The sequence below is a fragment of the Nomascus leucogenys genome, chromosome 3, assembly GCF_006542625.1.
Source record: "Nomascus leucogenys isolate Asia chromosome 3, Asia_NLE_v1, whole genome shotgun sequence".
Taxonomy (NCBI): Eukaryota; Metazoa; Chordata; class Mammalia; order Primates; family Hylobatidae; genus Nomascus; species Nomascus leucogenys.
In genome coordinates this window covers 136,047,413-136,059,684 of record NC_044383.1, presented here as the reverse complement: position 1 = coordinate 136,059,684, position 12,272 = coordinate 136,047,413, and the positions used below count along the sequence as shown (strand labels likewise).

The following is a 12,272-nucleotide window of genomic DNA, read 5'->3' as shown; positions in this document are numbered from 1 at the left end:
CCGTCATCACACTATGTTTTCTAGAAGATTCTATCCTGATGAAGCACCCCCAGACTGGTTGAAAACCAGAGTTACTCTTCCTTGGAAAACCCAGATGGAGATTCAAATTTCCAAGTTGGGGCCGGGCGCAGTGGCTCAGGCCTGTAATCCCAGCACTTTGGGAGGCCGAGGCAGGCAGATCATCTGAGGCCAGGAGTTCGAGACCAGCCTGGCCAACATGGTGAGATCCTGTCTCCACTAAAATTTCAAAAATTAGCCAGGGGTGGTGGCAGGGGCCTCTAATCCCAGCTACTCAGGAGGCTGAGGGAAGGGAATCGCTTGAACCCGGGTGGCAGAGATTGTAGTGAGCTGAGATCGTCCCACTGCATTCCAGTCTGGGCGACAGAGTGAGACTCTGTCTCAAAAACAAACAAACAAGAAAACAACAAATAGAACCCAATAACTAAAAAAAGAAAAAAGGCAAAAAAAAAAAAAAAAAAAAATTACCAACCTCGATGCTGCCACCTTCAGGCCGCTGGGGGTTACAACCTCCGCTCCAGCTCCCCTCTGAACCTGTGCTTTTCCTCTGAGTCCCATTCACTCCCACAACTGTCTCATTCATTCACTGGTTCACGCAGCCTCCAACCACTCTTAAATCATGTCAGGCTCACCAGGTGATGGAGAGAAAAATCATCCTCTGTGGGTCTGAAAAACGTGCCTGAGTCCTGATGGTGGGTCTTGCTTTCATTTCCTCCCCTTCACAGCGCCCCCAGGGCCATGAAGAGGCCACAGCCTGGGCTCAGAGATCCAGCTCTCCTCAGGGTGGGCCTGGCATTTGCTGACTTCAGGGAGGGCGGCAGCGCTCACAACTGAAATAGGAGACCTGCCCTGGGTCCTTAGCATGTGCAAGGACAGGGTGCCTTGTAGAATCTGCTCATTTCATCTGTGTGCATAGCATTTGTCATTTTCCACATGCGGACATCCATGCCTAGAAAGCTGAAGAACCTTGCACAGGAATACTCAGCCACAACATCAGCTGATTTCCATATCTGAATGCATGATCTCTAGATCCTGGCCATTACAATAACATTTGGGCCACTTCTATCCCCATCCTGGGCAGGCCTGAGTCTGGTGGCCAGATGCCTGCAGCAGGGGTGAGGCAGGAGGGCCCAGGTGTGCACAAAAGCCCCTCCTCCTGTCACCTGGCTGTCCTGCTTGGGGGTCTCCTGCCAGCCTCCTTCTACCTTCCTCCTGTTCCCCCAGTCACTGGCCCAGGTCACCCGGCCTCAGGGGTGGGGCTGCCAGGGCCTTCCCAGAGGCTTCCTCCCAGGACTAACCTGGGCTCCTGCCCCCAGCCCTGTATATGGGAGGCTCTTCTCACACACAGATCCTGGGACCCGCCAAGCTCTGCCCCTCCCAAATCTGAGAACTGCCCACCCCTGTGTGTCTGTTGTCCTCCAGACTACCCTCCACGTGGCCCCTCCTGCACAGAGGCTCTAGTGCATCAGGCCAGAACCTTCTGGGCTCCTGTGTCCCTGCTCAGTCACAGAGGTGGCTGCCCTCCCATGACTCTGTCCTGAAGCAGAGACAGGCCCTGGGCTTTGTCCAGGCCTCCTCCCCTTTCCCACAGCCTCAGGACCCTCAGGATTGATGGTCACCAGCTGCAGGTGATCCCAACATGAAGACTGTATGGAGCGGGAGGTCTGTGCCTATTTTTCTCATTCAATAAGGAATGGGCTGAGTGGCTGGGGGCTGAGTGGGACTCAAGATCTCTGCCCACTCCTCACCCCAGGCTAAAGCCCTCCCTTGCGGCCAAGGGCCACTGGGCCCCTCACCTCCCTCTGGCTTCTGCCCACAGATCTAGATGTTTCCATGGTGACTGAGACGAGGGTACACTCGGGTTGCCGCTTTGAGGATGGCTGCAGTCACCATCCAGGGACCGGGCAGAGATGCGTGTGCAGCCATGGATTTGGGTGTAGCTGGCCACAGATGAGTGTGCAGAAAAGTGAGCCCCACGCATGCGTAGACCCTCCCTCGGCTTCTGCTCTCCATGGAAACACAATTGGTCATTTGATTACTGATCACGGTAGGCCACTAGGGCTTTCTTTTCTTTCTTTTTTTTTCCAGTAGTCATAAAGGGATACAGAATATACTCAAAGGCCTCCTCATGCTTTTAGTGGAGAGGCAAAGAAGGTCTGCTCCGGACTGGGAAGCAGCTGCGCCCTGGACGCAGAGGGGCTGGGACTCCGTGGCGCAGGCTGAAGGAGGGCGGGTGTCGCTGGCAGAGGCGGTGACGGGGGGTACACAGCCGCCACTGAATATCCCTGTGCAAGTTTCTTCGCTTTCCTGTGCATCAGTGCTTACATTGGAGTAATAATAAATGGTGTGTTAAAAAATTAAATGAGGCGGTCAAGAAGGAATCGTGTCCTGGCCCGCCCGGAGCCCAGGGTGGAGGGTAAGGGTTGGCCAGAGGGGGCCGCTGTCAGGCCACTAGCCCGGGGCGGGACGAAGCGGGGCATCCCCAAACAAGAGCAGGCATAGGGTCCCCGGGTCCCAGCCTGGGGTTAGACTGGGAAGGGCGGGACGGGGCGGGATAGGGCGGAACATCCCTCCAAACATGGGCAGGCGTAGGCTCCCCTGGATCCCGGTGCGGGGCGGGACGGGACAGGGCGGGGCGGGACGGGGCCGATCACACTCAATCACTAGCTGACATGGGAGGGCCGAAGTGATTCATCCGCCGGTCTTCACATCGACCGCGCCTGGTGTCCCCGGCGCTCCAGGTCTACAATGGCAGCGGCCGCCAGCCCCGCGAGCCTTCTGCTGCTCGCGATTCTTCCGCATCTGCTATTCGACTGGTCCGGGACGGGGCGGGCCGGTGAGTTCGGGGATGGAGCCTAAGCGGGGCGGGGGCCAAACCTGGGGGGCTGTGGACTGCAGCGGGTTTCAGAGAAGGGAAGGCTTCTTGAAGGACCGGCGCGATCTCCCCAGACTGCCCCCACGCTCAGTTCCGGTTCGCTGCTCTTCTTCGCCAGGTCCGCTTCCTGCGGCTGCTGCTTGCCCCACAGGGCAGGAGGGGGGTCAAAGAAGGCGAAAAAAGAAACGCAGGAGGGTAGAGGGGCCAAAAAGCTGCAGCGGGCGAGGTGGGGAGGGGATCCCTGGTGCAACCCCGCAGCCCCACTCGTCCTCGGGAAGGAGAAACCAGAGCCCCCGGAACCCGCGCTGGGGTCAAGACAGGGGTGAAGCCAGCGTCACATAGAATAGTCACTAAGCAGGCAGGAGTCAGCAAACCCTTTCTAGAAGGGAAAGGCTGAAGGCAGTTTGGTCCTCGCCTACCATGGGTTCTCTGTCTCTGTGTCAAGTCCTGTCCCTTTGTTGAGCAACAGTAGGCAATAGCAACCTGCTATTTAAAAGGGAAACCTGATATGGACACTGACCTAGGTTGCTGACTCCAGATGAGGGCACATGCTGTGTCCTGGCAATTGCTGCCCCATCCCCTAGGGTGTCATCTCCAAGTGGTGTAAGTTGAAGACTCACAAGTGTGTCCCACCCTGCCTGTGGCTTCTGGGAGGTGTGGATGTGATGGATGTGACGGGGAGTCCCATGGTTCCCGGCCTACTGCCCCCTCCTTTGTTGCTGAGTAGCATTAACGGTCCCCAGGGGCGATTCAGGGACCTTCCCTGAAGCCTCAGGTGTGAGCTGAGGGTGAGGGGGTGTAGCCATGTGGTGTCCTGGGGATCGGAGCCAACTGCTTGTGCAGCTTCTTGGTTCCCTGTGGCCCTGCTCCTGCGCATCCCAGGAGACCCACCTGTGTCTTCTCACTGTGGGGCCTATCTTCCTAATGACCTAAAGGGTGAGGAGCACACCCTGTGATGGGCAGCTCTGAGGCCCTCCCATAGCCGGAGGCCCATCTCCACCAGGGCCCAAGAACACAACAGGAGCCACTTTTAAATGAGGGGATTTCATTGCTGTGAGTGGCACAGCCTTGCTTCTGAGCACTAGCAGACCCTGTTGTGATTCTGTGGTTGGGAATAGCCATGAAATCCACATAGCACCTTTTCCAACCACACATGCCTCTGGGATCTTAGGGAGTCCAGGGTCAAATAGCTGTAGTGGCAGGTCCAGCCACACCCCTCATCACAGAGTGTGTATGGCTGCATCCCAGCTACAAGAGCAGAGTTGAGTAGTGACAGGGGAGGTCATATGACCAGCACAACATATAATAGTTACATTAACTACAAACACTATCCATTCCCAGTAGAAATCCAGGAAATGTGAAATTACTATCGAATGGGTCTATGAACCCAGCACATCCCTCTAAGCTGGACCTGACACAGGTGTCCATCTGTTACTTTGCTCCAAATGCACCTCATGAGTAACAGGGGAGCAAGTTAATGCTTCACATCCCTGGGAAGAGCTCGGATCGCACACTGTGTCCCCTAGGAGTGTCTGGGTATTTGCTGTTTCATGGTGTACAGTTACTAGAGTGAATGCCCATCTGGCTCTGTGGGGGAGGCTGAAGGAGTCATTGCAGTTGCTGTGGGGTTGAAGGAGCCCACCAGGGCCTCTGGGCTCTCCTTCTAGTAATGGACTCTGGGTCTGAGATGTGACTCAGTTCTCAAAGCTGGGCAAGGGAGCTCAGTTATTTCCTGGGGTGACAACTTTCAGCCTCCTGGTCATCCATCCTTGCATTTTGTCTTTGTGGTAATTATTTAAATCTAGTAGTATCCGGGTGGAGTCTCCATCTCTTTTGGATCTTGGACCCTTTTGTTCTATGAGCCATGGGCATAGCTCTGTAAAACTGAGGTCCCCAGCTGGCATTGTGACTTCTCTAATTATTTCCATCATTGCACCCTCCTTCCTGCTGACAGTTGACGGCCTCCACTTGAGATCTGTTATTTCAGGATTTTCCATCCCCATTACTACTGGGAGCCCATTTCAGGAAGAGTATCTCCTACCCCTGACCCTGGCCTTCAGCAACAGGCATCCCTGAGCTTCTTGACAGTCTGCTGCCTTCTCCTGGGGCCTTCTTTATATGCTGGGTAAACAGGAGTCTTCCAGGCTTCCCTTGAGCACAGAGGGTGAGCATTGTTCTGGATTTTCATACTGTAGTCACTCTGGCATGGGCACTTCTCTTAGTCTTTTGTTCCTTCCTGTACAACCTGCCACGTAAGACCTGGGTTTTCTGTTTCATGTGGTGTGGGTCATTCCTTTTTCCAAGGTTCCAAGGGTAACCTACTAGCAGATGACCACATTCCAGGGAACTTACCATGTCTTGTTACCCATAATAAATGAACTCATCCTTATCTGATGTTGACTACGTCGTACCCACTGCACCACGCTCCAACAACCTCAGGGTGCCCTCCCACACTCTCCTGCCTCCTGCAGTCCCCCTGGACCGCTCCTGCAGATCCTACCATCTAAGTCCTTCCTCCTGTAGCAGGCCTGCCACCTCCCTGGCAGGGTCCTGTGCTGACGGATGTGAGTATAGGCCTGGCAGAGTGGGGAGATGGACATGTTAGCGACCCATGGTCCCTCCACAGGCAGAGACCACCGTCCAGGAAGAGAAATCCATGCTCTGCCAGCCCAGCCCTTCAGGAAACCCTCTTGGCTGTCACAGTGTTTGGAGTCTTTCCCCCACCCCAACACTCTCTGGTGTTTTTTCTTTTTTTCCATAGACGCTCACTCTCTCTGGTATAACTTCACCATCATTCATTTGCCCAGACATGGACAACGGTGGTGTGAGGTCCAGAGCCAGGTGGATCAGAAGAATTTTCTCTCCTATGACTGTGGCAGTGACAAGATCTTATCTATGGGTCACCTAGAAGAGCAGCTGGATGCCACAGATGCCTGGGGAAAACAACTGGAAATGCTGAGAGATGTGGGGCAGAGGCTCAGACTGGAACTGGCTGACACTGAGAAGGAGGATTTCCCACCCAGTGGTGAGTGAAAGAGAACAAGGACAGAAGGGAGCAGACTGTGGGCTCAGGGGCTGCACTGTGTGTGGGGAGAAGAAATTAGACATGGGACCTCCATGAAGCCCAGCAGCAAGGGCAGGACTTGGAGGAGACAACAGGACCAGATGAGAATGGTCTCAGCATAGGTGAATGTTGTAAAGACCAGGGCTGATCTCTTTCTGACTGGGGCAGGACCCCTCACGCTGCAGGCCAGGATGTCTTGTGAGTGTGAAGCCGATGGATGCATCCGTGGGTCTTGGCAGTTCAGCTTCGATGGACAGAAGTTCCTCCTCTTTGACTCAGACAACGGAAAGTGGACAGCGGTTCAGGATGGAGCCAGGCGGCTGAAAGAGAAGTGGGAGAAGGACAGCGGACTGACCATGTTCTTCAAGATGGTCTCGAGAGACTGCAAGAGCTGGCTTAGGTACTTCCTGATGCACAGGAAGAAGAGGCTGGAACCCACAGGTAACTGACAGGGGAGCACTGGGAACACCTTGGAGATGCCAGCGAGTTACACCCTTGTCTGTCAGTGTCTGAGTATGGTGGGTGTGGGTGTATGGGTGTGAGTGTGTGTGAGTCTATGTGTGTGTGAGTGTGAGTGTGTGTTTGAGCGAGTGTAAGAATATGAACCCCTCATGGGGGGCTCCTCCTTGGGGTGCCTATGCTCTCCCTCCTGACTCTTCTTCCTCACTGCTCTTGCTTTTGCTCCACTCACTGTGGATTTCTCGCCAGCCTCGAAACTGTGGGCGTCATTGTGTTTCTAGACCTTTCTCCTTAGATTTCCCTCCTCCTAGGATTGCTTTTCCTTTCCTCTCCCTTGGTCTGTTTCTGGAAATCCATCAAAACCATCTCAAATGCCAGCCCCGAGACTCTCCTGTCCCTGGCCCTGGGGCATCACCTCCTCTTCCGCCACAGCAGGAGGGTGGGCTGTGCTGTCGCCTTGCTTCCCTCAGCAGCTGTGTGAGCTCCCTGAGGACAGGGGACACCCCCTCTCCCTTCCTACCCCCAGGACCTGTCACAGCGGCTGCCCCACAGCAGGGGAGACAAATCCTCTGCCTTCCAGGATGACCTGGGGTAGCAGGAGCTGAGGAGCCATCTCCTCAGATTTGGGGCATGGACAAGAGTTGTCACTTTTGTGTTTCCCTTTCAGCACCACCCACCGTGGCCCCAGGCTTAGCTCAACCCAAAGCTAAAGCAACCACCCTCAGTCCCTGGAGCTACCTCATCATCCTCTGCTTCATCCTCCCTGGCATCTGAGGAGAGTCATTTAGAGTGACAGGTACCGTGGGCAAAACTGTGAGGGGAACGAGAGACAGATGGGTGAGGTGAGAGGAAGGGAAAGGAGACTTCCCAGAGCCCCACCTCTCCCCATGGCCGGGACCTTCTCGTCTGACATGAGACAGGTGAATGAGACCTGATGTCGCCTGTTGGCAATGACCTTGGCAGCTCAACCTTGAGTTCTGATGGATTCTCGCTGTCAGGGCCAGAGGGAAAGGGAGGGGCCCATACCAAGGCTCAGGGCCTGTTGAGTTCAAGAGGGTTTAGACAATTCAGGCCTATTTCACAGCAGGTTTCTATTTGGGAAGGGTAGTGGTGTGTGGCCTGCAGGCAGCAGGAACTCAGGCATGGGCAGTCTGCACAGAAGGAGAGGAGTAGCATGGCCACTTCACCAAGGATGTCAAGGGAAAGGGTATCCCTGGAGGAGGCTAAGAAGAGAGAAACCTGGGGGAATTCCAGGACGAGGGGGCTGTGAGGGCCTTGGCCCACCCAGTTCCTAAGGCTGCATTCCCAGAGAGAGCACCTTGAGTCCCAGCAGTTAAGGTGGAAGGTGAAGAGTACAGCATGTACAGGATGAGATTTAGGAAATGGCGAAGCCCCTTGGACCCATGGGATTCCTGGCTGGGCCCTGGGGCGATGCCCCTGCCATCCCACCTCCTGCACACTCCAGATCCTGAGCCAGCTAATGGCCCTGCCTGGAGCAGAGTGGACTCAGATAGGGCAGCTGAGCTGCTGCTAGAGGTCCATGGTCACCATTGAGCTTGGCCAGGAATGAGTGGGCCGGGGCAGGGGCAGTCCCATTCAGAGCTGTGGGTGCAGCTCCCAGGGTGAGGAGAGGCTGAGAGCAAAGGGGAAAAAAGGAGGTTTGCCTGCAAGCCCACCCAAGGCCAGGGAACATGGATCCAGAGACCTCTCTTTGGACAGGGCTCCCCAAGGTCCTCTAGACTCTTCTATGAGAGGGAGGAGCAGGCCCTGAGTGAGGGTACAGACCCCTCATTACCAGCCTCAGTTCTGAGCCCCCCTGGGCTGTAACAGGACCTGGCCTGGCTCTGTGGTGTGGTGAAGGAGGGAGGAGGTTGGGAAAGGCTGCACAGCCAAGGGTAGGGTTGGAGGGAAAAACATGTTCCTTATCTGCGGGAGAAGCTCCAAAATGGGGAGGGCCTGGGAGGGATCACCCAGGAGAACAGACCCAGGTTTTTCTCAGCCACTTAAACCAATGCTTCATCTTTTCTCAAGGTGGAAGATGATATCAAGAAGCCCTTGTTAGCCTGGTCTGGTTCCTGCTCTCCCTTCAGGGAGGCCGCCTGTCTACTCACCACTGTGCCTTTCTGGAAAGCAGGAGTTCAAGCCTTAGCAAGCCCACAGGCCCCAGCAGGTGATGAGGGCATTGTAGACTCAACATCTCATGCCACTCATTACCTTTGCTCATGATCCCAGTGGCCATTTTTCTTAACACCTTCTGCCACTTTCTCTTGGTGCTAATGAATGGAATTCCTGCACAAGTTTTAACTGAACAAGAAATCCCAGCAAAAAGCATTTTCTTTCTACTTCTTTGATTGTGGAAAAGCAGACACTTCTCTGAAGCATGACCTTATTCTTCCAAACGGTATGGCTAGTAAAATAGCATGCAGGACTTCAGACCTCAGGGATCCTTTCCACGCACTGACCAAGAATTGTATTAATCCTTTTCATTGTTATAGTTTTTTTACATTTTCTCATTCTGTCAACCATATTGGAGTGAAGTGGCATAGTCATCACTGACTGTAATCTCCAGCTCCTGGGCTCAAGTGATCCTCTAGACTCAGCCTCTAGAACAGCTGGGACTACAGGCGCATGCCACCAGGCCTGGCAAATTGTTTTATTTTTAGGTAGAGATTGGGTCTTTCTATGTTGCCCAGGTAATAAAACTGTAAAAATCCTGGAATATAAGCTAAGAAATACCAATGTGGACATAGGGCCATAGGGCCTGGCAAAGATTTCATGAAGAAGACACTAAAAACAATTGTAACAAAAACAAAAATTGACAAATGGGACCTCATTAAACTAAAGAGCTTCTGCACAGAAAAAGAAGCTAGCAACACAGTAAGCAGACAGCCTGTAGAATGGGGAAGCTATTTGCAAACTCTGCATCTGACAAAGGTCCAATATCCAGAATCTACAAAGTACTTAATTTGACAAGCAAGAAGAAAAAACCCAATTAAAAAATGTGCAAAGACATGAACAAACACCTTTCAAAAGAAGACATACAAGTGGCCAACAAACATGAAAAAATGCTCAATATCACCAATCATCAGATAAGTGCAAATCAAAACTGCAATGAGTTACCATCTCTTACCGGTCACAAAGTCGGAGATGGTGGTGAGGCTGCAGAGGAAAAGAAACAGACACTGTTGGTGGGAAAGCAAACTTGTCAGCCGCTGTGGAAAGCAGTTTGGAGATTTCTCCAAGAACTTAAAATAGAACTACCATTCAATCCCGCAATCCCACTACTCGGGATATATCCACAGGAAAAGAATTCATTTTATCAAAAAGACACCTGCACCAATATGTTCATTACAGTGCTATTCTCACCAGCAAGGACAGGGAATCAATCTAAGTGCCCAACAACAGTGAATTGCATGAAAAAAATGTGGTACATAGACACCATGGAAAACTATGCAGCCATGAAACACAAGAAAATCATGTCCTTTTCAGCAATATGGATGGAACTAGAGGCTATTATCCTAAGCAACCTAATGTAAGAACAGAAAACCACATACTGCATGTTCCCATTGGAAAGTGGCAGCTACACATTGAATTCACATGAACCACGGGCACTGGAGATCACTAGACAGGTGAGACAGGAGGGGCACCTGGGCTGAAAAACCACCTGTTGGGTACCATGCTTACTGTTTGAGTGATGAGATCATTGTGACACGAAGCCTCAGCCTCCCAAAATCTACCCATGTAGCAAACCTGTATGTGTACCCTTTAATCTATAATAAAGGTTAAAATTAAAGATGCATAAGTAAAATAAAATGACATAGAGCCCTCCAAAAAATGGAGTTAACTGAGTGGAATGACAGAACTTTGCACTATGAACGTTAACCCAGATCAAAAACTAAACTCTAGTCATTTAAAATAATCGTAAGTTGTATATTATGATAATTGTATAGAAATTATACATGAAAGTGCCAAACCCTAAAATTAAACACTGTATAAAGAAATTATACAAGATTTCCATTTCCATCTTGTTCTTCATACCCTTACTTTTTTTTTTTTTTTTTTTTTGCCAGTTTCAAGTGACATTTTTTTTGGTTTATCCTCAGGAAATCCTTGCTGTCAGCCTTCTTCTTCTACACCCACCCCCTCCTTTTCCACTGTCCACGTCAGCTCTTCCTCTGGCCTGGGACTGTGGCATCCTTGGCACTGAAGGCACAAGAGCTGCATTCAGCCTCGGGAGAGAAGAGGACAGAGAGCAGGTTGTGGAGGTGGTCTCACCATTGGAGGGGAACCTAACAGCTTAGGCTCTCTATCACAGATGGCTGTGTTTCTCCACCAGGTTAGCTACAACGAAGCCAACTTTGCCCCTTTCCTCATTGTTTTTTTTCTAATTCTTCCCAACTGGTACTTGAAAATCTATATTCTTCCTCCTAATGTTTCTTTGTACTTCTTGTCTTCACAATATATCCTGATTTATTGTGCCCAGAAAACACTGGACTCACCGTGTCGGTGACAGCTGCAAGGTCACAGTCTCCACTCACTGGAGGGGCACACTGGGCTTGGAGCCCCTCAAAAGCCCCTGCCCCAGAGAACTCTATTTGACTAGTCTGGGACTCACTGGAAAAGCCCCATTCATTGGGTATGTCATTATTTGACCTGCTGAGGTCTCTCTTTAGGGGAAAAGCCAGATCCTCAGAGCATTGGCTAAAAGCAATCATTCCAACTGTACAACCTCACCATTTGCATGTGGGACAAACAAGAGGCTAGTGGGAGAAATTGAGAGAAAGATTTGGGGAATGAGATGTGCATAGGGGCTGGCACATGCTGAGGAAGCACCTGAGAAGGCCACATCTCTGACCTTTGGCTGACCTGGAGGTTCTGTGCAGGCAGGAAGTGGAGCTGCAGTGGTGACATCAGCTGCCCACCTGAGTGCGGCAGGGGCAGGAGTGCACCACACACACAAAGCCCTCTGTACTGGGGAGAGACTCGCCGGCTCAAGGCATTGATGCAAACCTCTGTCCAACCTCACCTTACTGAGCAGAGACTTCAGGGTCCACCTGTGACAGGTAGTACAGATGTTATAAGATCCATCCAGGAAAGTCACTAAACAAGCAGCAGCAACACACCTTGAAGAGAGGGGACATCTGATTTTCAGAGCTGCCACATTGTATTCTTGTAAACGTTCAGTTTCATCTCAAAAAACGTAAGATGTGCAAAGAAGCAGGGAAGGATCCCCAGACACAAACAAGGAACCAGCCCTTGGAACTGTCCCCAAGGAAGCCCACCCATTGGCCTTAGTGAGTTACTCAATGTCACTCCGAGGGGATGGCAGTCAAGGGGAGACTGTGGGGAGGAGGCTGTCCAGCTTCCTCATTTCCATGGAGGACTCAACAGATGTGGTGCTAGAGACTGAATGTCTATGTCCCCCCAAACCTAATCCCCAATGTATACTAGGAGGGGAAAGTTTGATAGGTCATTAGGTTTTGAGAGAAAAGCTTTCAAGAATGGGGTTGGAGGGCCAGGCATGGTGGGGTCATACCTGTAATCCCAACACTTTGAGAGCCTGAGGCTGGAAGATCACTTGAGGTCAGGAGTTCAAGACCAGCTTAGCCAACAAGGTGAAACCTGTTTCTGCTAAAAATACAAAAATTAGCCATGATGTGGTGGCAGGCACCTGTAATCCCAGCTACTCGGTAGGCCAAGGCAGGAGAATCACTTGAACATGGGAGGTGGAGATTGCAGTGAGCCGAGATCGCACCATTGCACTCCAACCTGGGCAACAATAGCGCAACTTTGTCAAGGAAGGAAGGAGAAGGGAATGGGAAAGGGAAAGGGAAACTGAAAGGGAAGGGAAAGGAA

General features: G+C 51.9%; 1 protein-coding gene across 1 annotated transcript; it reads left to right on the top strand.

Moving 5' to 3' along the window:
* The first annotated feature begins 2,018 nt into the window (after positions 1 to 2,018).
* ULBP3 (UL16 binding protein 3) lies at positions 2,019 to 7,190 on the top strand. Its single transcript, XM_030803856.1, has 6 exons — positions 2,019 to 2,065; positions 2,157 to 2,349; positions 2,686 to 2,854; positions 5,655 to 5,918; positions 6,126 to 6,398; positions 7,084 to 7,190. The coding sequence occupies exons 3-6, from the start codon at positions 2,767 to 2,769 to the stop codon at positions 7,188 to 7,190; spliced, it is 732 nt and encodes a 243-aa protein (XP_030659716.1). The 5' UTR covers positions 2,019 to 2,065; positions 2,157 to 2,349; positions 2,686 to 2,766.
* Positions 7,191 to 12,272: the final 5,082 nt, after the last annotated feature.

What these genes read in the sequence shown, in the direction of transcription:
- ULBP3 (XM_030803856.1), top strand. Translation starts at nt 2,767, where the DNA reads ATGGCAGCGGCCGCCAGCCCCGCGAGCCTTCTGCTGCTCGCGATTCTT. An exon ending in GTCCGGGACGGGGCGGGCCG is followed by an intron (nt 2,855 to 5,654) that starts GTGAGTTCGGGG and finishes TTTTTTCCATAG; the next exon opens with ACGCTCACTCTCTCTGGTAT. An exon ending in GAAGAGGCTGGAACCCACAG is followed by an intron (nt 6,399 to 7,083) that starts GTAACTGACAGG and finishes TTTCCCTTTCAG; the next exon opens with CACCACCCACCGTGGCCCCA.